General features: G+C 36.0%; 3 protein-coding genes across 9 annotated transcripts; 2 read left to right on the top strand and 1 right to left on the bottom strand.

Annotated features, from left to right (window-relative positions):
* Positions 1-1,118: 1,118 nt before the first annotated feature.
* LOC105362079 (EKC/KEOPS complex subunit Tprkb) lies at positions 1,119-2,415 on the top strand. 3 transcript variants are annotated; one of them, XM_011499409.1, is made up of 2 exons: positions 1,119-1,249; positions 1,786-2,415. In XM_011499409.1, exon 2 carries the CDS (start codon positions 1,795-1,797, stop codon positions 2,341-2,343), a length of 549 nt encoding a protein of 182 aa, XP_011497711.1. In that variant the 5' UTR covers positions 1,119-1,249; positions 1,786-1,794; the 3' UTR covers positions 2,344-2,415. The 3 variants fall into 3 exon arrangements, with proteins under 3 accessions (XP_011497711.1, XP_011497712.1, XP_011497713.1); XM_011499410.1 differs by having other exon boundaries at positions 1,119-1,688; XM_011499411.1 differs by having other exon boundaries at positions 1,119-1,688; positions 1,770-2,415.
* Npl4 (nuclear protein localization 4) lies at positions 2,404-22,140 on the bottom strand. Of its 3 annotated transcripts, none has more exons than XM_011499416.1 (13): positions 21,897-22,140; positions 21,326-21,406; positions 20,466-20,670; positions 20,040-20,187; positions 19,800-19,937; positions 19,411-19,714; positions 19,160-19,297; positions 18,928-19,075; positions 18,689-18,849; positions 4,178-4,329; positions 3,932-4,070; positions 3,418-3,725; positions 2,404-2,944 (listed from the first exon to the last, which is right to left on the bottom strand). In XM_011499416.1, exons 1-13 carry the CDS (start codon positions 21,915-21,917, stop codon positions 2,938-2,940), a joined length of 1,950 nt encoding a protein of 649 aa, XP_011497718.1. In that variant the 5' UTR covers positions 21,918-22,140; the 3' UTR covers positions 2,404-2,937. The 3 variants fall into 3 exon arrangements, with proteins under 3 accessions (XP_011497718.1, XP_011497717.1, XP_011497719.1); XM_011499415.1 differs by having other exon boundaries at positions 2,404-2,776; XM_011499417.1 differs by lacking the exon at positions 2,404-2,944 and having other exon boundaries at positions 3,414-3,725.
* On the top strand, positions 6,483-14,239 carry LOC105362080 (uncharacterized). Of its 3 annotated transcripts, none has more exons than XM_011499412.1 (4): positions 6,483-6,609; positions 11,229-11,546; positions 11,990-12,139; positions 12,314-14,239. In XM_011499412.1, the coding sequence occupies exons 1-4, from the start codon at positions 6,595-6,597 to the stop codon at positions 13,676-13,678; spliced, it is 1,848 nt and encodes a 615-aa protein (XP_011497714.1). In that variant the 5' UTR covers positions 6,483-6,594; the 3' UTR covers positions 13,679-14,239. The 3 variants fall into 3 exon arrangements, with proteins under 3 accessions (XP_011497714.1, XP_011497715.1, XP_011497716.1); XM_011499413.1 differs by lacking the exon at positions 6,483-6,609 and adding an exon at positions 8,572-8,682; XM_011499414.1 differs by lacking the exon at positions 6,483-6,609 and adding an exon at positions 9,077-9,144.
* Positions 22,141-22,585: the final 445 nt, after the last annotated feature.

Here is a 22,585-nt window from a genome sequence, read left to right as displayed (position 1 = left end):
ATTTATCCTATTTTTAATAAATATTATCGACTAAACGTAGCCTTTGCATTAAGTAATTTGTAATACTATAAATTCATAGTGAATTTCAAGTGTATGTCAATTGAAAATTCTTCTTTAGTCGCATATAAACTTTTTTATTTATGTTAAATGAACTTATTCTTTGACAAGAGAATTGTTTATTCGTTGCATGAAAATGTTGAATTTCACAAATAAAAATTTCGATATAGCAATATTTTTTATGCCAATGATATTTTTGAATGGTATTATTAATGCAAGTGATTGAAAAAGTAAATAAATAAGAATTTTATTCTTTTCAAGCCTTAGAAAGTATTTGAAAAAAATAAATCAACTTGTTATAAAAATTTATTTCAATTTCTAATTGTATAATTAAAACAAATACAGCCTTTCATTTCTATTTAATTGGTGAGTTTTTAATTTTATGATTACTTTTTTACTATAATATATTTGATAAATTAAATAAACTCTATCCATAAAATTTGTTTTAAAAACATTTATTTTATAAACTCACAAGATGGTTTATTATACAAAAGTTGTATTACAATTAATTTTCAGTAAAGAAAATTACTATTTTAACTAAAAAATTAAATTTTATAACGTTTAAAATGAACTTTAAATCGAGTACATCTTTATAACGCAGTGAAGACATTCTTATGCATTTAAAAAATAAAATGACGAGATTTTAAACTTTATAAATTCTATATAATACATTAAGATGCTGATGTTTTGAATACGAAAATTATTTTAAAAAAACTAATGTGATCTTGATATAAAAGAGAATTAATAATACGCTTAAATATTCAATATTTTATTTTTTAGTAGTAGTATATATGTGTATTTGATTTTGTATAGATTAATATGATCGAAAATCAATTAGAAGAAAAATTCAATGGCAAATAATGTCACTATTAAACAAAATAAAATATAAATTATAACTTTGAATGATGTATTTAAAAACTAATTAGACAATTTGTTTCCAATTTTAGATTTAATATTTACACTATATTATTGTTTGTGCGTGTGTTCGTGTGCGTGCGAGTGTGCATACATATATATATATATATATATATATATATATATATACATTTGCGTCTTGGTCTAACCACTAGAGGCGCCTCCATCTGTTATCGTAGTACAATAAATTACTGATTCGTTTATGATTTCTTATTTATCGTGCATTACTCATTATGAGCCAATAAATTTCAACTTTCTATATGCAAAATAGTAAAAGGTTATATTGATTTTTTTATTTTGCTTTTATTCTCCTTATATGTCTGTCAATTTATTCTTGTAATTTACACATCAAAGTTCCTACGTAATAAGTGTAGGTTATTCGAGTCTTTGAGAATAATATCTAATGTTGTCGTATTACAATATTAGTTATTTAATACAAATTTTACTTATCTAAAACAATAATCAATTATGTTATACATTAACGTCAATTTCAAAAACTGTACATATCAATAACATTATATTTTAAGTACTTTAACAATAGTTTATAGTTATGTTAAAAGTTCATTGGGTGTATCATTCGTATTACAAATTTTTAGTTTACAATTCTCTTCCGTTTGTTAAATAATAAAAAAAAATATATTTAAGATTAAATCCTATTACACCCATAAAAAAAGAATGATTTTTATAGTCCGCTTATTACATTGAACTATCAACAGGTAAATGACATATGTCTGTACTATGTCTATGGTCATAAATAATTTAAGGTAATATATATTGTTTGTCTTATATAATTATAGTAATTGTTGCATATAGATTTTCGTGATGATGGTAGAAAATTGTGAACTTGAAAATTACACTTTGGAATTGGATGCATTGACGAACAGGCAACTCAGTATTTATTTGTATAGGAATATACAAAATATCGATGAATTACATAAGAAACTGCTAAATAAAGAACTTCCATGCTGCATCGTTAAAGCAAATTTAATATTAGATCCTTTTCAAATTGTTATCGCTGCAAATAAGGCTGCATTAAACGAAAAATATGGGCAAATGGTCGCAAGAAATTTATATACAGAAATTATATATTGTTTGTCAATATCAACAAATATTTCTCAATCATTAGCAGCATTTGGTATTTCGAAAGACACTGCAAATGTTTTAGTTATTTTAATTCATGATGCACAAGAGAAAGAATCTATGGAAAAACTTGTTTTCGACTGCATCGAGGGTACACGAATACCAATATCAAGGCTTTCTGACTTCTCTGACATAAGTTTAATAAAAAAGACTTATAAAATATGTAACGAAGAATCAAATATTCCTAGTCTGTTAGATTCAATAGTGAGTAGGATAAGTGAGAAAATTTGAAGCGAAAAAGTTTATTGGACTGGAAATTGTGGATTAGGTTTTGTATAAATAAATTCAATATCAAATTGAAAATTTCTTATTTCCTTTCAGTGTTACCTACATGACTTTAGTATTAATGTATTTTTGTTCTTCGCTAATTACTAGCGAATAAATCAAAAAAATCATTTTTGCAAAAACATCTGTAATGTCACAATAAATTACATATAAAGGTTTTGTAAACCTTGCAGTTATGTCCATGTTTGTACGAGATGTCTTTCCTTTCCATATCACAGTTTTCTTGTTTATCCATGTTTGTTCTTTGTTAATACAAATTTCAATAAGAATGCTGAGTGGCTAGTATAGTAATCAGTCATCATTTAATGTATAGATCATTATGTGCTGCTTTATGTTCAATCTCCATGATTTAATCTTATTGAAAATTTACATCGGCATTCTAGAATATACGAAGTACTGTGTCTTAGAACACCAAATAATTAAGCAAACAAAAGAAGAAATTTTAAAAACAATCTAGGAGAATTTTAAAAAGTTTAACTGGCTTGAACAAATAATTTCCATAACTAGTAGGCAAGAGTTTTCATTAAAGTACTGCATGCATCAAATCCTGTGTAAGTAAATAAAAACTTATAAGCACTAAAACGTAATAATTTTAAAATGAAGATAAAATGAATTTAAATATGATGTTTTAAGAGATGCTTTTGTGTTTTGACGAGAATATAATTTTTAATTACATTTTATTACCTACATTCTAAATACCAACAAATTTATCATTCTTTATTGAATTGTGCGCAGAAAAGGTTGCAAGAAAGAGATGGGAATGTTTATAAACATAGGGTATACTGTAATAAAACTTTTACACTAAATTAAGCATATCGTATGGATTGTTTCTTTTATATAATAAAATTCTTATATATTTAAAAGTTAAAATTTTGAAAATAAAATTCTCATAAATTTCTTTTATATAAATAAAATATCAAACTAACTCCAGTAAACATCATCTGAGTTTAAAAATTTTCATTTCAAAATCATTGTTATTGCGACCACCTTTAAAATACATGGTAAAATTGTGAAATTCACCTCGGCAAACCACACATATCACATATGTTTGCTTCTGCAGAATTAAGGAAAGTACAATGTGCACAAGTCCACCATGCTCGATCGGATCTGGAGTCATCGGAAGATCCAGTTGCAGTACCAATGCCGATTCCACTAGATGCAGAGCCCGCTACATTACTTCCAAACACTGCATTGCGAGACGAAGGGCCTACGGATGATGTTGCTGAAATGAGTTCTTCGACTGTAGCCCAATGTTCCGAGCGTGCCCATTCAGCAGCTTTTTGACGATCGTTTGTACGAATAGCTTCCAATAATGGTCCCATGAAATTCTATAAAAAAAATTAGTAATATTTTTATTATACAACTATAGGTAATTACAAATATTCAGCGTAGATTCAAGTCTAAAATCACTACTGTTCTCTTTTATTGTTGCTTCACTTTCTGGATATAAAACAGCCAAAATTGGCATTTATAATTATAATTGTATAAGAGTACCTATGAACTTATAAACAATACATTCTAATTGACTACATACCTTTAGAGGCAACATATCCATAAAAGCTATGTATATGAGTAGATGAAAATCAGATACGGCTTCAAGAAACTGATCGGAATTAAATTGCTGCATGTAAGAGCACAAGGAACTGAATTCTTGGAATTGGCCATCGATCATTCTAACAGAGCATTAATATGTTGCATTACTATTTTATACGATACAATTGATATTTGACATAGAATTATTTTAACACTTATTGAACTTATTGAAATAAAAGGAGCGTACCTATTTTCAATAGGGAATGGTGTTATATTATCTTTAGCATAGAAAGTAAATTGAGGCGTTAATGGTGTTGATGCTGGAACGTCGACTAGCAAATATTCGACAGGAAGTGGTCTAGCCAATCTGGAGACTTCATTTCCATATGTGTCCTTTTCCTGGAAAATTGTTGAATAATTAGTGTCGCAAAGAATTTTTTTCAGACATAAATTTTAATTATTATACATTGCAATTATTTGGTATAAAAATAATAAATATCAACATTAATACCTGTTTGTTTGTTTTTTTTATTTATTTCTTTTTTTTTTAATATATAAATAGGTAAGAGAAAAGGTATACGCTCAACATTCAACATTCATTCCTGGAGTTAGGGTGAATGCAAATAAGAGATTTACATTTATGGTTTAATTTTCAAAATAAAAGTAATAAAATAAGGCTTTTCGCTCGGGTAATAAATGCACCCGACCCAACACGCAAACATCTATATATATATATATATATTACTCATTCGTATACATCATAAAAATTGTATGGTGAATTAAGCGAAATAAGAAACAAGAAAAAGTGCATCTATGCATATCTAAATTGCAAGTAACTTTTAATAAAATAATATGAAATTAGCAAAGTTTGGAGTTTCGAGAATATTGAAATTACAATTTTATACAATTTTCCACAAATATTCGCTCATTTAATAGCTTCAATATTGTAATTTATTTTAACTTATTCAAATCGAATTCAGCAAGTCTCTCGACACCATTTTGCAGTGCTCCACACAAGCAATTTATTCGCAAAAGTTGTAAATTAACTTTCTCCGCCTGCTTTTCAAGCAGTGCTACGGATTTACGATTCTTTCTCCCTATTAACGAGCATTCAATCGACCACCATCCGATACTCAAAATTACCCTTCATCATCGCCAAACACATGCCAATGAAAAGGAAAGAAGGAAGGTAGCGCAAGGCAGCGAAAAGAGAAAAATGTTTGCCCACGCAACGACAGTAGTTTGAGTATTTAGATGTTGGCGATCTAAACATCCTACGAGGCGAGGACTTAAAGTCGCAGCGGATACCGTGGCCGTCCGCGAAACTCCTCGTCGCCAACAGCTTCGTATATTCGCGCGTTGTGCGAATCCCAATCCGTAATCCTGGCGACGCCTACATGGCGGTGTGGCGCCAGAGCGCGCCAGTGTCGCTCGACCGACCGCTTTGCCAGTGTGACATGAGCGTACGATCGCGGGGATTGGAGGGGAGGACTCGTGTGCGTCTCGCCGGCACTTGCAAAGTTGCTGGGTTGTGCGCGCGGCTGTTGCCTGTCGGCTCCATCCCATGTGAAATTGCGTAAGCGAATTTCGCCGTTGAGAGAAAGGAAGTCCAAGTGGCGCGCGGCAGTGCTACTGTTGCTGTCATCGCCCCGTCGTTGTCGCCGCGGGTATCGCGTTCGCCGAACGGTAACCGGCGGTGTCGAACGTCAGCGGGGCCGCGTCGTCGGTGCAGGCATTACATGTGGGCTTGGGCGGAGTAAGGGGGAGGGGGAGGTGGAAGAAGCGTGCGCGAGAAGACAAAAGCCGTGGCGGTGGCGCTCGGCGTCGACAGGTAAGAGGGGTTGCCGGCCAACCGGTGCATGTGCAACCCGGGTCAGGGGCCAAGGCCTCGTCCCGGTGGTCGCCCAAGAAGGAGAGAAGGAGGAGATTGCACACCGAGCGATGCCAAGAAGGAGGAGAAGGTGGACGACGTCGACAACGACGAGGACGATAACAACAACGAGAATGACGGCAATGACGACGATGACAATGAGGGCTTAGTCGACGACCGGCGTCGCGCGCCACGCCAATCGGGCCCGGATTCGCCCGTCCGTCGTTTTTGACATTATTGACAACCGCGAACAACGACAGCGTTCGAAGTGGGCTCTCGCGTGAGCCTGCGAAACTTGCCGTCGTGGTCGCTAGTGGCTCTCGTCGCACACCACCATCCATGGATTTTCGCTGCTTCCCTCGACAAAGCATATAGAAGAGACTCCGACCGACGGTCGGGAGGAGGAAGCAGGAGGAGGAGGAGTAGTGACGGGGGATCGGGCGCAGGCGCTACGCGACCCACTGGACGACGTTGGCCGACAAAGATAAACGCGCCATCGTGAGCCGGGGCGGCAGAGAGAGAGAGAGAGGCAGAGCGGTAGCGCGCGCGGGGACTTTGTGAGAGGAGGAAGAGGAGGAGGGCGCGAGACAGCAACAGCAACAGCAACAGCAGCAGCAGCAGCAGCAGCAGCAGCAGCAACAGCAGCGCTGCACACTTAGGGCAGTATTGCGAGCATTGTGTGTGCGTGTGCGCGCGCGCTACTGTACGGCGAGAACGCGTTGAAAAACGCGCGCGCGGCCAGCGCACGTACGAAACGGACCATCGTCGGAGACGTGGGCTTTTGGTGCAGCGCCATGCCAGTAGCAGTGGTTAGTTTTCATCATTCTACGACTTTAATACCTTACGTCCATAATGTATTAGAACGACAAATTGTGTGATATACGGGAATGGGTGAGTGGCAGGCGGGAAGGGAAGTATCGCGGTGAAGGAAAGAGGTGGAAGAGGCGGTGGCAGAGCATAAAAAAAGCAAATACAAAAAAAAATAAAATAAAAAAAAATGAGAGTGTGTGTGTGTGTGTGTGCGCGCGAAAGAGGGGAGGAGTGCGAACGAGGAGATGGAGATGGAATAAGGAATGTAACGAACATCGTGATGTGGCACGAGTGTCGTGTGGACGCTGTCAGTGTTGATTTTCTTGTCGTCGGCCGAAAACGAAGAGCGTGTGCTCGCCGACTAGTTTGTATATATTCGTTGGTTGGATATTAGAGCACCTCCGGCTAAAAAGGACCGCCGCTACCGCCGTTGTCGCTGGCTGCCGCCTATCGCGGCTCCCTCTCACGAATCACACAACTCGAGCCGAACACTCGCCCTCGTTTTCGTCTTCGTCTTCGGCTCCTCTTAATGTCAGTTGGTATATACGTCCGGGGTGCGCGGGCGCACCTTCGACGGTGTTTATCCCCAAGTGTGCATGCAATGCGGCTTTCTCCATCCCTGTCTGTTTGGCTGGCTGGCTGGGTGGCTGATCGCAGCCAGTAGTAGAATACGCGTTGGGACGGCTGGAGATGTGTCAAGCATCAAACGGTCAAAAGTCGGCGGTAACTTTTCGCGATGCTGTCTGCGACCGTCAGAGGCCCTCCATGCCTTTATTATCATTTTATTTGGCTTCTGGGGGGCGGGACGACACGCCGGCGGACGGCGGGAGTATTTCACTGGGGATCGTGACGTGCATCGTCAGCTCGCGCTTCACTCGACGAGAAGGTGCCCTATAATATTTCCCTGGCCATGTCGAAATTCTCGGGATCCTACGGATCGATTCGTCGTAGCGTGCACACGTGACTACGGCATACGTGCATGCGAGATCAACCGCGTTCCCGGTATTCGCAAATGATATTGTTATTCCAGGTAGGCCTACGTCGTCGCTTATTAAAATGTTGTCCGGCTATTTTGAATTTGGAAATGCCGATTGTTTAAACATTAGCGGCATCGCATTATTTATGGAAAAATAGGTCAAAGTGATAGCCGGTATTCCACGCGCTTCGAGCACCAACACTCGCCACTGCTGTTTCTCGTTATCATTCTCATGCTCTCGAGGCGACTACCCGCGCGATATACGATGATGATTCACGTACTTTTACAGAAGTCATTTCGCCGGCATTTAACTTAACTATCAGCATATGATTGTCGCCGCATTTAATTTACAGTTTAATGAAAAATTTTAATCATTCCCGTGATTCATCACGCACTTTTATTGCATGCTCGCGATACGGACCACAAAGGAAATAAAACTTAAATTGTATTCGTCATTTACAAAAGCTGCAATTTTGAGTAGCGGTCGAAGCGAAGGAAGGTGGACGAATTTGTTTCCGCTTATACTTGTCTAACAAATAAATCCCCAATGTGACGGTAATATTGACCCTCGCGACCGTCAATAATATCGAAATATAAACAAGAGCGAGCAAGAATGAAGCATATATATATATATATATATATATATATATATATACTTGCATACATCGTACACACACACACACACAGACAGAGGCACGCACGCGCGTAGAGTAGTGAAAAAGAGGGAGAGTTCGTACGGGTTTAGTATGCGAAAAGAGTTTCTTTCTCTGTGTGTGTGGTGTAGTAGGTAGGTAGAGCGCTAGTTGGCCGCAGAGCACAGGCTGCTACTAGTGCCAAAAAGAAAGAAGTAGTTGGCGACACGCGACGAGTGAAAGACGCGCGCGTGCGCTCCGGTCAAGCGACGACGACGAGGACGAGGACAACCACCACACAACGACGACGACGACGACGACGACGACGACGATAACGACAACGACATCGCAACAACAATAACAGCGACTACGACTGCGACTGCGAATACGACGACGACGACAACTACAGGATAACAACGGGGAAAAGAACGTGGAGAGGCATCTATTCTCCGCATGGTCTACGCGTAGGATTCCTATGAGAGAGTCTGTCCCTGTGCCAGTCCTCTCTCTCTCTCTCTCATTTTCTCTTACTTCCTTTCTTTTTTCTGTGTACACAAAATCGCGGTGTCGAATGTCGAGCTGGTGGTGTGCAGGTACGAGGACGAGGACGACGTCCGAGATAAAAGTCTGCCAGGCGAAGGCAGATTCAACCACTCGGCTCTCCTCCATCTCTTCCTTCTTAACCTCTCCCTCCTCCTCCATCTCTTTCTTCTCTTCATCCGTCTCCATGCCAAGGCCACGACGTCGTCGGTAGAGAGCGAAGGAGCGAGCGAAAGAGAGAGTGAGTGAGTGAGTGAGAGTGAGAGTTTTGCCTGTACATGCGCGAGTGTGCATGAGAGAGAGAGAGAACAAGCACCACGAGCTGGAGAGAGTGCGTGAAGACGTCGCCGAGTAAGCGCGCGCTGCGACTTGCTAAGCTAGACACGGTAAATGCGTGCACACGCACGGGCAGTCATCGAAAGGAGATCATTTTCGCGTGCGCTTTCATATTAGTCGCTGCCATTTACTGTTATTTAACCTTTTCTTTTGTTTATTTGATCTTGCGCATGAGATTTAGCCGCTCTACTAACTGGTTAACAACGCAACAACGAGGAGCACCTCGTGTCTATGTGCGCATGGAATCGCCTGCCGCGCGAAGGTTAAAGAGAGAAGGCGAGAAGGAGAGAAGAATGAGAGTGCGATTGTTAGGCCGTTGATTCGTTCGAGTCGACGAGTGAGAAAAGAGAGAGAAGAGAGAAGTGCGTGCGACACGAGTAGTGTGTGTACGTTCGATTGCTCTCATCGACGCTCATAACGAGGGAAAATCTGCTGCCTTCCCGCGGGCTTTTACATAAATTATCTCTAGTTCGTTATGACGGAAATTGACCGGTGTTCTAATTTTCTCTCGTATCTTGGTGATTGTCAATGGCCATTGTGATTGTCACCCCCATTTTACGAGGCTCTTCTCGCTGCGCGAATAATAAAACACGCGGAGATCAAGCGCAAGCAAGCAGCAATTTTGCGGGAAAAGTGCTGTCGCAAATAATGCACGGCTAATTCAGCTTCTTTTATCAGTTTTTTGCTCTTGCATTGCTCGTCGAGAGTTGCCATCGTGCGTGCGCTACACGCTGCTCGTATTGGCGCGCGTATACGTGCCTTCGACTCTCCCTCGTGGGCGCCTCCTTGCTTTATTTCCCCTTTCGCCAGTGTTGTTCGCTCAACTTTTCTGCCTCGACTTTTTTTCTACCTCTCCCATGAGAATGGACGAGAAAGGAAGACAGCGAGAGTACATCGATTTTTTATCTTTATTTCACAGCGGCGGTGACGGTGGCTACGGCGGCAACCCCCTCAAGTCGGCAACACAATAAGTTTTGGCGGGACTTCAAGCGCCTGCGTGCGTCCCGGCGTATTTGCCGCAGTGTCACTTTTTATTATTTACATTCTTCCTTCCGACATGTGCATGTGTTGTCCTTGTTAATTGAAGCGATTTCAGAAACAAGTGGAAGATCGTCGTTACATATTTTACTTTTTTCAAGTTTTTGAAATTTTGCTCCCCTATTATTTCGGTTTAGCTGCTTTCAATTGTTATATTACACGCGTCGTTCTGTCGAGAGATAACAATTTAGCACAAATAATGCAGCAAAAGCATGTGTGACACGCGAAATTATCAAGGTGTTGTACACAATCAATGAAATTATTCATTTGCTCTACTATACTTTCAATTACCCAACGTAAAATAGAATGGAGCGGTCGTACACTTATTCGAATAATTATGAAATTACATGCACATGCTGAAATCGCGATACCTTTCTCTCTTACTCTTCGAGCACATAACACGATCGCGAGTTGACTAACTCGGTTTCTTGGTTGCATAACATATCTTTGCAGTCTTATTAATTCGGCGCGTCCAAAGTAATGAGTTGATAATATACGACAGAGCCGAGCCATTTAGTGATTCTACTTTTCCCAATTTCTATCCTTTATCACACTTATTTTCATTGCCTTTTCATTATGTTTTTCATTATTATTTTCTACATTGAATTTTTCATTCGAATTATCAAATTTCTCGCGCGGCTTTGTTTAATCCAATAATTTGCATATATTACGGTATAATTGGAATTTTTAATTAGAGCAGGTTCGAGTAGTTGTAACTGGACTTTCAAAATTGTATACGATTGCGCCCAAACCGAGTGGTGCTTTTGTTTAAGACATTCATTATATTATCGATTATACGTGGATCAGCTTTACTCTTTACTGTTTAAAATTCGATTGAATTATTCAATTTGTCGGATATTACTTCAAGATATTTAAATATACTTAGGTCACGATTACAATTTTATTTCGTTCGTTTTGAAAGTTTGGTATTTTCATTCATTAATTATGTTTGTTGTGATACTAGTATTAATTTTTTATCCACGATTTGAATAAATAAAAATCTCATTAGTGGCGTAAAATTACATAATGATAATACAATTTTCTGTTATTATTATTTAAATATGTTTTTATAGATATCAATTTTTTTTAACTTCAGATGCTGGATCCAAACGTTTTGACGGACCTGGAGGAGTTGACGTTGTGCAGCTATTGTAAACAAAAGTACAATGACACAGAGCAATGCCCCAAGTTTCTTAGCTGCAAGCACTATTTTTGCCTGCGCTGCATAGAGAATAATCTGTTGAAAGGACGCGAGCTCTTTTGTGCTCATTGTTGGAAAAGAACAGAACTGGGTGATCAAGGACCCGATGCTTTACCAACATATTCGCCTCTCCTAGCATTAGCCAATAATTTTTCTCATCTCAAAACAACGCAGAACAATGTTACTCAGAAGCCCAGTGAAAAAGAGAGAAAGGTAAGGAAACGAAATTCCTTGGTAAATTGTCAGAAATTTGATTAATTGAATCGTATTATAGCACTGATTGAATCAATAGTTTAAAAGTCTGCGATGATAATCACTTGATGGTGGCTTACATAAATAACAAGTTTTTTAATAGCCTTAGTATCAAATTTTTATATGCTCTTTATTTTGAAAATATCTTGAATCGGTAACAGATAAAAAGAAATTCAATTTTTTAAGAACAAAATAATTAGTTGTTATGTACTAGTGTATTTTTAGATAAAGTCAGTCATCAGGATAAAGTCATAACGATGACTTAATTTTGCATAATTGTATAGTATACATTCCAAATATTTAAAAAGCAATGGAAAATTGATTATAAGAATTAACGCTCCCCTTTATTGTGAAATTTATGTTTAATGAGTTTAACGTAATATTCTTATCTTCTACTTTTATAGAGCGAAAATTGTCACACTCATGGAATGCCATTGGCACTTTGGTGTGCAACATGTTGCACAGCCCTTTGTCGAGCCTGTGCATCACCACAAGAGCATCCCGGTCACCAGATTAAATCACAAACTGATGCTAAGGAACAACTCATGTCTGATGTAAGTCATCGTTAATATCCTTAGGCATTCAACCAACAGACTTAATATTCTACTTTCTTCAATCTATTATTAATGATCTGTTCAGAAACATGTTATCACCTAATGTATAATTTTTGACCTCACAATGAAAACATAATTTACCTTCATAATTACAACCAATTGAAAAATCATTAGGTTCAATTGGAATTAGCGGCAATGGGCAAACTTTCGGCAGAGATACAACGACTAGCAATGCAACAACGCGACTTTCTCATCAAGGTTCTTGAGGCTTGCGTGACTTTGAAGACCCACGTGGAAACCGATCTCCAGAACGGCTGGAGCCACTTTCCGGAAATTACGGACGCGCGTGAGACTCTCGGCAAGGCCAAGACCTCCCTTCAATTGTCAGACGGTCCGGGTGATATTTACTCTTTGCACACTGAGCTGATGCTTGAAAAGCAGAGGCTACAGACCAAGTACCAAGAAATGATGCTTCAATGCCAGCTCGATGATCTCATCGGCAATTCCGGCGTCGTGTTCGATTTCGCTCTGCTAAAGCAAGCGGTCGCCGGCATTCATTCGGGCGAGTCGCTGGTTACGCAACAGCCTGGTAACGGCGGACGTTTACCCAGTCACATCGCAGCGTCTCAAAATCCCATACTTTTCCTCGCTAACTACTGCATGTCTCAACTGTACTCGAGGCACGTAGTGAGCAAGCAGCAACACCTCCAGAATGGCGTGTCAACGATCGAGTATCACATACCCGCCCAGGTGTCTAGTGTCCACGTAGCAGCGACCGTCCCGCCTCCGCCGCCGCAGCAGCAGCCCCAACCCCAGCAGCAGCAGCAACCGCAGCCTCCGACACCGCAGCAGCAGCAATTACTTATATCGCCGGGCTCGCCATCAATTAAGCCGACGATAGTTCCACCGCCGCCCAACGCCATCCTCCAACAGAACGCCGCCACGAACTTTATGAGCCCGGGCGATGCTACGGGCAGCAGCGGCGGCCTCGTCGCGGTCCACTCGGCCCAGCAGTCATCCGGTCTGAGAGGGCCCTCCAACCCATATCCTATGTATTACTTTAACATCGAAGTAAATGGCTCGCCTCACGGCCGAATCGTCATCGAAGTTAGACCTGATGCCGCGCCGAAGATGGCCAAGAACTTCAGCGTGTTGGCGACGGGTGAAGTCGGCGTCGGCTACAAGGGCTGTACGATCTTCCAGTGCTGGGAGGGCGAGAGTGTCATAACCGGTGATTTTGAGCTTAACAACGGCAGGGGCGGCAGGAGTATCTTCGAGGACGGTTACTTTATGCCTGATGACACCAAATTCCCGGCGGTGAGGGGAGCCGTTGGCATGAGGAGAACGCAAAAGAGACACGACAACTTGGGCATGGTAGGTTCGCAGTTTCGCATAATACTGCAAGAGATGAGGGGCTTCACTGGCATTTTCGGCCATGTCGTCGAGGGTCTTGATCTCGTCGAAAAAATATCGACCTACGGTGATCAGACTGGCAAACCGACCAAGACGATCCTTATCACCAAGTGCGGTAAACTGTAACGAAGGCTCCATGCTAACGAGGCTTTTGCCTTTTAGAGCTTTTCCTTCCTTTTTTTTATCTATTTTTTTTTATTGTTTTTTTTTCTCGTAAAATTACGACGATACGTTTATAAGTAAGGCGAACGGGGTGTTAATGATAATAATGATGCTGATTTAACGAAAAATAAGTCGAATATAATCTCGCGCGCGCGCCTGTTTGTCGAATTATTATTATCGAACGAAGAAAAATGAGGGAACGGAGGAAAGTCCATTTCTTTATGAGTACGACAATGTAAGCGAGTATTTAAACGTTTACAAAGTCTCTAAAGAGGTTAAAATCTATTTTTAAAGCGTGAACGAGTTTATCGAAAAAGGTAAATAAAAAAAAATGATATTGAGAAAATCGGATTATTGAAACAAAAGACGTAATTATTGAGATGACGATAGTAGATGATAAATATCGATATTTTCCTAATGAAAGCGAGTCAAGTTCTATTGTAACGATTTAAAGAGTAAAGAAATTATGCATATACATAAAAACGTATGCGCATATATACGTATATGTACACTTAAAGTGTGGAAAGAATATAAAAATGTAATACAAATTTGTCTAAATGCGAGCGATGCGAAATTTTTTGAACCGACGCATATACACGTACCTCAAATCGATGCGACTCGTAGTTAGAATGAAAAATGCTGTAAGTTTTAGCCGATGACGATGAGAGAGAGAGAGAGAGAGAGAGAGAGAGTGTGTGACAGAAAGAAATTCTAAAAGCTCCGAGGTTTATTTTCGCTATCGTATGTGTATATTACATTTATACACGGATACACGTACTAGTTGAAATGTAACTTGAAATTAATGAAGCAAAAAATGATTCAACAATTTTTTCGAAATCGTGTATTGCACGATAATAATATACACACGGTATAGTAACGAGTACTTTTTGTTATTTTAATTAGGTATTTTTTATTTTAATACTTAACGCCATATAATATTAATAATAATGATTAATATGAAAAAGAATTAATTCATTGATTTATTATCCCATAAAGTTATAAATATATATTATTTCAACAGGATTATTAAATAAAACTATTGTTATTAAAAAAAATAACTTTAATTCTACTTTATTAAAAATAGTTTTATTTTGACTATTTATACAGTTATTATTTATTGTCATATAATATTTATGTAAGAATTTCTTCTAAAAATTTAAATCAAAGGAATAACTTTTTTTTAAATTTAAATACGTAATTATTGATATCGTAATTCATTAATGAAAATATAGAATAAACAAGGATGAATTATAATCTATTTATTAATAACAAAAAATACTCGTATTAAATTCGTTACATATAATAAATAAACATATACCGAAAAAAACTGCTACCTGTAGAAATTAATCTTTAGCCACGACGCATGTAAGTATGAAGATTAATATGAATTATTAAAATAAATATCATAAACGAAAAAATATATACATTGAAGGCAATTGTGCACACACACACACACACACACACACACATTCACAGCCACATATAAATATATATATATATATTATATATATATTTTTAGACTGGACTTGTATGTTTTTGGGCCGAAAAAATGCGATTATGCGTGGTTCGACGTAGAGTCCGAGGAAAGAGGAGGAGATGTAATGAAAAAATTAATAAAAGCTCGTGTATCCTTCCAGAGGCAAGACACAGATTGAGAGGCCGCCAAGGGAGCGTAAATATAAATATATTGTATTAATGTGATCACTACGCAGCGAAATAGTGCGTAATTTAGGTAAAACAAAAAAAACAAACAAACAAAGAAAAAAGAAAAAAAGAAAGCGAAAGACGTGCGAATCCAAATAAAAAGAGAAAAGATATGTCCCTATCGATTAGCTCTCGATCTAGTTTTGCTCTCCATTAAACTAACGAGTCTGTAATGTTATAATCGCGTATTTAAAGATGATTTAAATAGAAGTGAAGTTACACGATAACGAATAAGTATGGAAAAGTTAGTAGGTCTCGTACGTCAAGTGTAAGCGTAAATTTAACACGAGCAAAGGCCTAAAAAGAAATGGTGAATTATAAAGAATAACAAACGAAACTTGAATGTTACATTGTGGAGAACGAATCACAAGTTGATAAAGCCGGTTAAAACGTATCGTTGTGTGTCTTTAGAGTGCATGTTTTACGCAAGTGTGTTTACGAATTAATTAATATAGCATACGTGCAAGTGATGCGAAAAGGTATACGTACGTAGAAGATTGATAGCGCAAAATTTCCTTGGGCTGAGATTCGCCTTCTCATCGATAAAATGAAAAGGATAATGATAATGCGTATAACGAGAACATTTTTTAGAGGGAAAGTGAGAGTTCTTTCGGCTGAAAAGAATAAAATAAATACAAAAAAAGATTAATAAATAGTACAGACGCGCGTGTACGAAAGTCTGTGTATTTAACGGAATCATTCCTTGATGCTCTATATCGGAAAATACTCCGATTATGTAATATGTTATGTGCTATTCATATGTAAATCCTCGTAAATTCCATCGTTATTGTACTATATACCACGAAATACGAAAAATGATAAAAAAGAAAACACATTGTTCAAGTATACAAAACGTGAGAAAAAGATAAAATATTACACAACACGAAGAAAAGCCCCACTTATGACACAGACGCAAAAACACACACACACACGTTATACACACGAATATGCCACGTTTTAGGGTGAAAAAATAAAAACGAGAGAGAAAGCGAGACAGATACTATTGCTATACTACCTACTACTGTGTATTACGTATCCACAGAACGCGTTTAAACGATTGTAACTATTTAAGCAAAATATGAGTCACCTTAAACAAAGTTTGAAAGATCAATAAAACAATAACAAAAAACAAAAGTTTGAAAACGAGCTATTAAAAACACAGATATATTTGTGCAGTGATTGTGAAAGCCATTTCAAATCTCATATCGTAAAATAAAAGAAAAATTTATTCTTTTGCTTGCATTTTCCAAACAGCTATTGTCGATGATTGATAGAGAAGTTGGTCATGTTTTTTCCTCAACATTCCATAAGATAGTCTTCCAATAAAATTTAAGTTTACAAAACGTAGTTAAAAAAAAGGATTCAAACTATCTTATCTACTAATAATAGTGCGCATAACGTTGTCTTTTTCATGATCATGAGTCGAAAGAGAAATGATGATACTGTAAAATTTTGAAAGCGAAAGAGCATTTTTCATTCTCGTAACGTGGTTTTAAGGTGGCTCTGTTTCTGTAAAACTAATCAATGTAAGCATATTCTCGTCGAGATTAAATGTAGACAAAAATCGTCGCGAGAGAATGCCTTCTAAAGAAGAGAACCTCATTCGATGTTGAACTTAAAAGTTTTAACGCTGTTAATTGTGTATCTGACTAAATGATAATTGTGTATCGCACGGCCCAATGTCGATTACGAAGAGTTGCGACGAGTGTAAAACGATGGGGTGGGAGAATCGAGTAAATAAAGAATGCGTAGAGGAAAATAATGTGTAAAAACAAATGACGCCCGTTTAGACGATAAAAACGTAATTGTGCAAGAGCGCGCAAAGCGAAGCAAGTATAAAAAATCTGTATAAAAAAAGAAAAAGAAAATACAAATACAAGCGTTGCTCGAACGATAAGTTTCTCTTCTTAATTTTGGTTTTCATATTATAAATCACGAAAAACGCGTTCAACGACGAAATATTATATTAGCTATGTACGAAGTTGTATTTAAAAAAATGACGATTATAAAAAAAAACCAGTCTCTTTATCACAGGAAAAGTTAATAAAATAATAATAAAATGATACTACGCAAGGAGAAACTGGAAGTATAGGCCATCTGTATATATATTTTTATGAAGTTGACGAGGTAACAACGCGTAGCTTGTAATAAATAACGCGATTTTGAAGCCGTTTTTTCCCTCTTACCGATATAAAAAATAAAATAAAAATAAAAAAAAACCACCGATTCCAATTTTCGAATGGGATACGAAATAGTACATAGCGATGATGAAAAAACTAATACGAACAAAGCAGCGATAAATTGCGATGAAGAAAGAGCTTTATATATACTATTTTCCGTTTTTTCCTTTGGGGAAATAAATAAAAACTTGCTTTGTTTTTTTACTCTCTGGCGAAACACGAGAGTATACGACGGCCGTACATATATTCTTTTTTGTTCCTGACTCAACGATTTTGGGTCTATTCCTCCATGGGCTAACGCGTAAACGCCGGTGGAGCACATATATTCGAAACGAATTAGTTATTTAATTGCGATTCAAGTGTACGCTCGTTACCCAAATTAATGTAATTTTAAATCGTCAATTTTCAGTTATGAATTAATTTGTTCGTGCAAACAAAACTGTTTTGTTCTTTCACAACCTTATTCACCTTTTTTATCCAATAAAATTGGTTTTTTTTTTTAAATTATAAAATAATTGAAACATAATATTTTTAAAAGTCTTTACAATTAATTAAAATGATGCATAAATATGTTTATATGTTTGAGCACAAAGGCCAAAAATGTTCAGTTACGTAAAAATATAATCTTGCCACAATATTTATTTTAATAAACTATAAAAGAACATTAATTTTAACTTATTTTTTAAAGACACATTTTATATAAAATTTAAGGTTGTATTTTTCTTTTTTTTTTTAATTTTAAATTATCAATAAAAAATAGCTTAACTTCAAAATCAGTCTAAAATCAGTTTAACAATATAGTGCTCTATTTTTAAAGAAAAATAATTTAAAATCAATAAGTGCTTTGAGAATAAATTTTGATAGTGCTTCTTTTTTAATATTTAAAATCTATAAGTAAATAAATGTAAAACTATAACTTATCCTCTGATCATTGACTTTACAATGCACAAAATGATAAATATTAAATATACATATCATACAGTCATTACAGACATTTTCATTCTAAGAAAGAATAACCTATTTATATGGTAATAATGTTTGTGGCTTACTTAAGATGAATAATATGCTTTAAAAATAAAACTAATCTTACCTTATAATAAACATCAGGGACAAACTGCTTATCTGTTGATTCGATAACATAACCCAATTCTGGTGCATCTTTTGTTGGCACTAAACATCCATCTCGAACTAGTGCCATACATTGATAAGTTACTTGATATCCTTCCATGTGTACTTGATTTTTATCATCTCCTTTAAAGATAAATAAACGGTATTGAATCAAATTCGTAAAATATATGAAACGTTTTAAATAAAACTGCATAAATTTACCGGTAACACAAACTGTTACTGCTTTTGAACCAAAATGACCATTTGGTGAAAAACGACATGGGTTAGGAAGTTTATTTTGTATATGACCAGCCATAATACATTCTTGTGCGGATAAGAAGTGACTTTCAATATTTCTCACATGTTTCACCTAAAATAAAAAATATTTTAATTAAACATAATAATTATTATTTTACAAAGTAATATATTTGTTTTCAATTAATAAAGCACTTACTGTTCCCTTTTTAACATCATCGGCAATCAAGTCTGTGAATATCCATCCAACTTTCTTCAAATTTAATGATTGAGCTAATTCATCTATTTGTGTTTCTTTATCATCAGATAAAAGAACGATTGAGTCTCTTGTACTTTCCTGATATTATGTGAAAAAAAAACAATATATATTAAAATTGATACACTATAAATGAACCAACTTATTGTATTTATATAAATATATTTAAATTAATTAAATTTAATGTGCATTACCTGAGGTGGTTCATATATTGCAGCTACGACTGTTCTAATACCTAAAGGTACATCCGAATGTACTTCGTGTCTCCCATATAAATAACCAATACGTTGGTGTCCTGTGATGCGCCAATAATTTAGAAATTGCTCAACTAAATTAGCATTTTCAAACATTACATTGTCAATATGTCGATAAGGTTGTCGATTGAGAGTTATAGCATTAGGTTGACATTTGCTACATATACCCTTGGGCCATGGTGGGTGATCTTTACAACCACTTTTTATACGGCAACTTATGTCTTCTAGTTGTAAAAATTTACCCCTATAAAGCAATAATAATAAATTAATTGCTACAATTGGTTGAAAGTATTTTTGTATTTAATTATTTAATGTCTTAATTTTTTTACCTATCTACACCGGCTGTAAGTTTTCTTAGATAAGAATGAAAGGACATATGCTTTATATTTTGCTCTTTGAGATGTGCCTCGTCAAAAGGTTCCAATGGTGAGCAGTGAACGCAACAGGCATTTGTGCCATGTCGACAACTAGAAGCAAAATTGTACATTTTTGAGATAAATATTACCAGGGTCTGTAATACGGGCTACATTCACTTTTAATTTTCAAATTTATGATTCAAAGACACTTACAACTTCTCATCACGTTTTCTTTGTATCTTTCCATTTTGCTTCCATAATTGTTGATCAACCTCATCTTCGAACGAATTTGCTAATGACCGCAAAGAACTATTAACAACTTGTTGTACTTTACTTGTACTTGGAGTGACATCCATTGGTTCTGAAATAAATTAAAAATTGTGACATAAATTTATTTAGATCTATGTTTTATTATAGCTTTATATTTTAATCATATTTTTGGGTATGAATCGTCAGAAATTATATAATTTAATAATACTTTCTTATTTATACTATACTTATAAAAATTTAGAGTAAGAGTATTTATGTTTTTTCATAACATTTTTTCCTACTATAGAATAATATTAAAATAATTAGTTTTAGTTATCAATTTATAATTTACAATTTTAAGGTTAAAATTTTACTGTAAATAAGACATACCTGATGAGGTATCATTGGACGCATTGTTAGTTGATTTAGTATCCCAAAGTACAGCACCATTAATCGGTGATAGATATAACATATCTCCATGCTTTAATCCTACTCCTTGAATTGTTCTGCTGCGTGATGATATAATTTCATCTTTTTGGTTACGTTGTTTGTAAAGGCCAAAACCAAAACTTTGTAATTCAAATACATTATAAATCTAAAAAATAAGAGTAGTCGTTAAAATATGATATAATTTTACAAATATAATTTGATAAGTAATTTGGTTTAAATAGATTAAATACTAATTATTGAGATTCAAGACAAAAGTTTTTTTAATATATGTTTTGTGTCGATAAATCAAATTCTAGATATTCGGTAAGCTGATGAATTTGTAAATACAATAATATAAAATCATTGTTAATTATTAATTAATTTTCATAATTAAAAATAAGTATTTATACCAAATAAGACCAATGCATAATTAGAAGTTTTTAATATTTGGTTAATGCCTTACGGTTCATGAATTATTAATAATTTTGATGATATATTGATAAATAAATAAAATTTTTGTATTTAATATTTTTAATAATATATTACATCTATTGTTCATTATATTTAAAATTATCTTTAAGATATATAAATATAATTAACATTGCTGAATGTAGTAATTAAAAACATGATATTTGGAAATTGGTATTTAATCGTATTAAGCTGTTAAAATATTTAGATAACTATATAAACGAAGTAATACAAAATTTAGAAATATATTCTATTATTAATATATTAATTATATGTATATATATATATATATATATATATATATAGTTATAAAAAAATATATAAACATATATATACTGAGTATTAATTCCTACCTTGTCAAAAAGCTGTGATACCGTGTCAGAGGTCTGTATCTCGATTCGTTTTGTACCCTCTGCAGATTGTATACGAAGTAACTACAAAAGATCCATAACATTACATTTAATTTTTGTATAAGCTTTATTTATAAAATGTGCAAAATAAGGTGAGCAAACAGCAAAAAGAAAATATATCATTTCCAGGCAGTCACTTCAAACGGCCTCCTCTACAATTTTGAAAAATAAACAACCAGAAATTGGTTGAGGTTAGAGAAGTTTCCAACTGTTAGAAAATTGAGATATTTAATCCTGAAATGCAAAATACAAAAAGTTTCTGTCTCCAATCATGCGAACATAAACAATTTTGGATAAAAATACAAAATCAAGGGTCATTTGAAGTGCCAAGTTTAGCTGGAGTAGTATAGTAATTTTCACATTGGGCCGTATCCACGAGTAACCATGCGTCGATGGCGGTGGCGATGACCAGCGAGTTTTTTAGCCCCAGCGAGGTCATCGCCATCCCCAAACGGACACTCAAACTCACAACACCTTATCGCCAATTGCTTTCACAATCGAATCCCACACTTACGATTTGCTTGGACTTTGACATTTCGCCGGTGTTCCTCGCACAGCATCAGCTGTTTTTATCCGTCTCTCGCTCTCTCGCGCTACGTTCGAACGCGGTGCCGACCAAAATCCCTAGGACTAGCGGTGCACGGCACAATGTTCCACCACACAAGACTCGCGCACACAAGCGCAGCCACTGATCTTTTGTCTCTGCCAGCACTTTATTTGACCTTCCTACGCTGGCACTTGTTTAACGTTGTATCTATATTAAGGTAACCATCAATTTATTGGAGGAGCACTATTGTTGCGTATACGCGCGCGCGTCCGTATTTTTTTGTCGTTCTATTAAAAGTAATTGCCTTAATATGAGCGATGACTTTTCAAATTTCGACTTATAAATAATTATTGCATTAATCGAATAATTTGAATCTTAGCACTTATGGTTAATACAATGCGCACTTATAACGAACGTGTTTTTTCTCTCTTCCATAACTTCCTACGTGGAGTGGACGTCCTTTATGGATACATAAATAAGTAATTAAGATAATGCGATTTGATCATGTTAATTTTATAAATTTACGGCGCGATTAATTAGTTCGCTCAAATTCTATAGCGTGAAAATCAAACAAAAGAAAAAACAAAGAAACAAAGAAAGAAACAAAGAAAAAGAAAGAAAACTCAAGTTGAGATTATGTCAGAGCGTTGTCAATT

This window comes from Ceratosolen solmsi, unplaced genomic scaffold, assembly GCF_000503995.2.
Source record: "Ceratosolen solmsi marchali unplaced genomic scaffold, CerSol_1.0 scaffold35, whole genome shotgun sequence".
NCBI classification, from domain to species: Eukaryota; Metazoa; Arthropoda; class Insecta; order Hymenoptera; family Agaonidae; genus Ceratosolen; species Ceratosolen solmsi.
This window is presented reverse-complemented; position numbering and strand designations above follow the sequence as displayed.

Bases quoted from the DNA above. Each gene is read 5' to 3' on its own strand.
- LOC105362079 (XM_011499409.1), top strand. From the start codon at position 1,795: ATGATGGTAGAAAATTGTGAACTTGAAAATTACACTTTGGAATTGGAT.
- Npl4 (XM_011499415.1), bottom strand. From the start codon at position 21,917: ATGTCAAAGTCCAAGCAAATC. The intron at 21,407-21,896 runs GTAAGTGTGGGA...GATCTTTTGTAG, and splicing joins TGTCAAAGTCCAAGCAAATC to TTACTTCGTATACAATCTGC. The intron at 4,071-4,177 runs GTACGCTCCTTT...ATGCTCTGTTAG, and splicing joins CCATTCCCTATTGAAAATAG to AATGATCGATGGCCAATTCC.
- LOC105362080 (XM_011499412.1), top strand. The intron at 11,547-11,989 runs GTAAGGAAACGA...CTACTTTTATAG, and splicing joins CCAGTGAAAAAGAGAGAAAG to AGCGAAAATTGTCACACTCA. The intron at 12,140-12,313 runs GTAAGTCATCGT...AAAAATCATTAG, and splicing joins AGGAACAACTCATGTCTGAT to GTTCAATTGGAATTAGCGGC.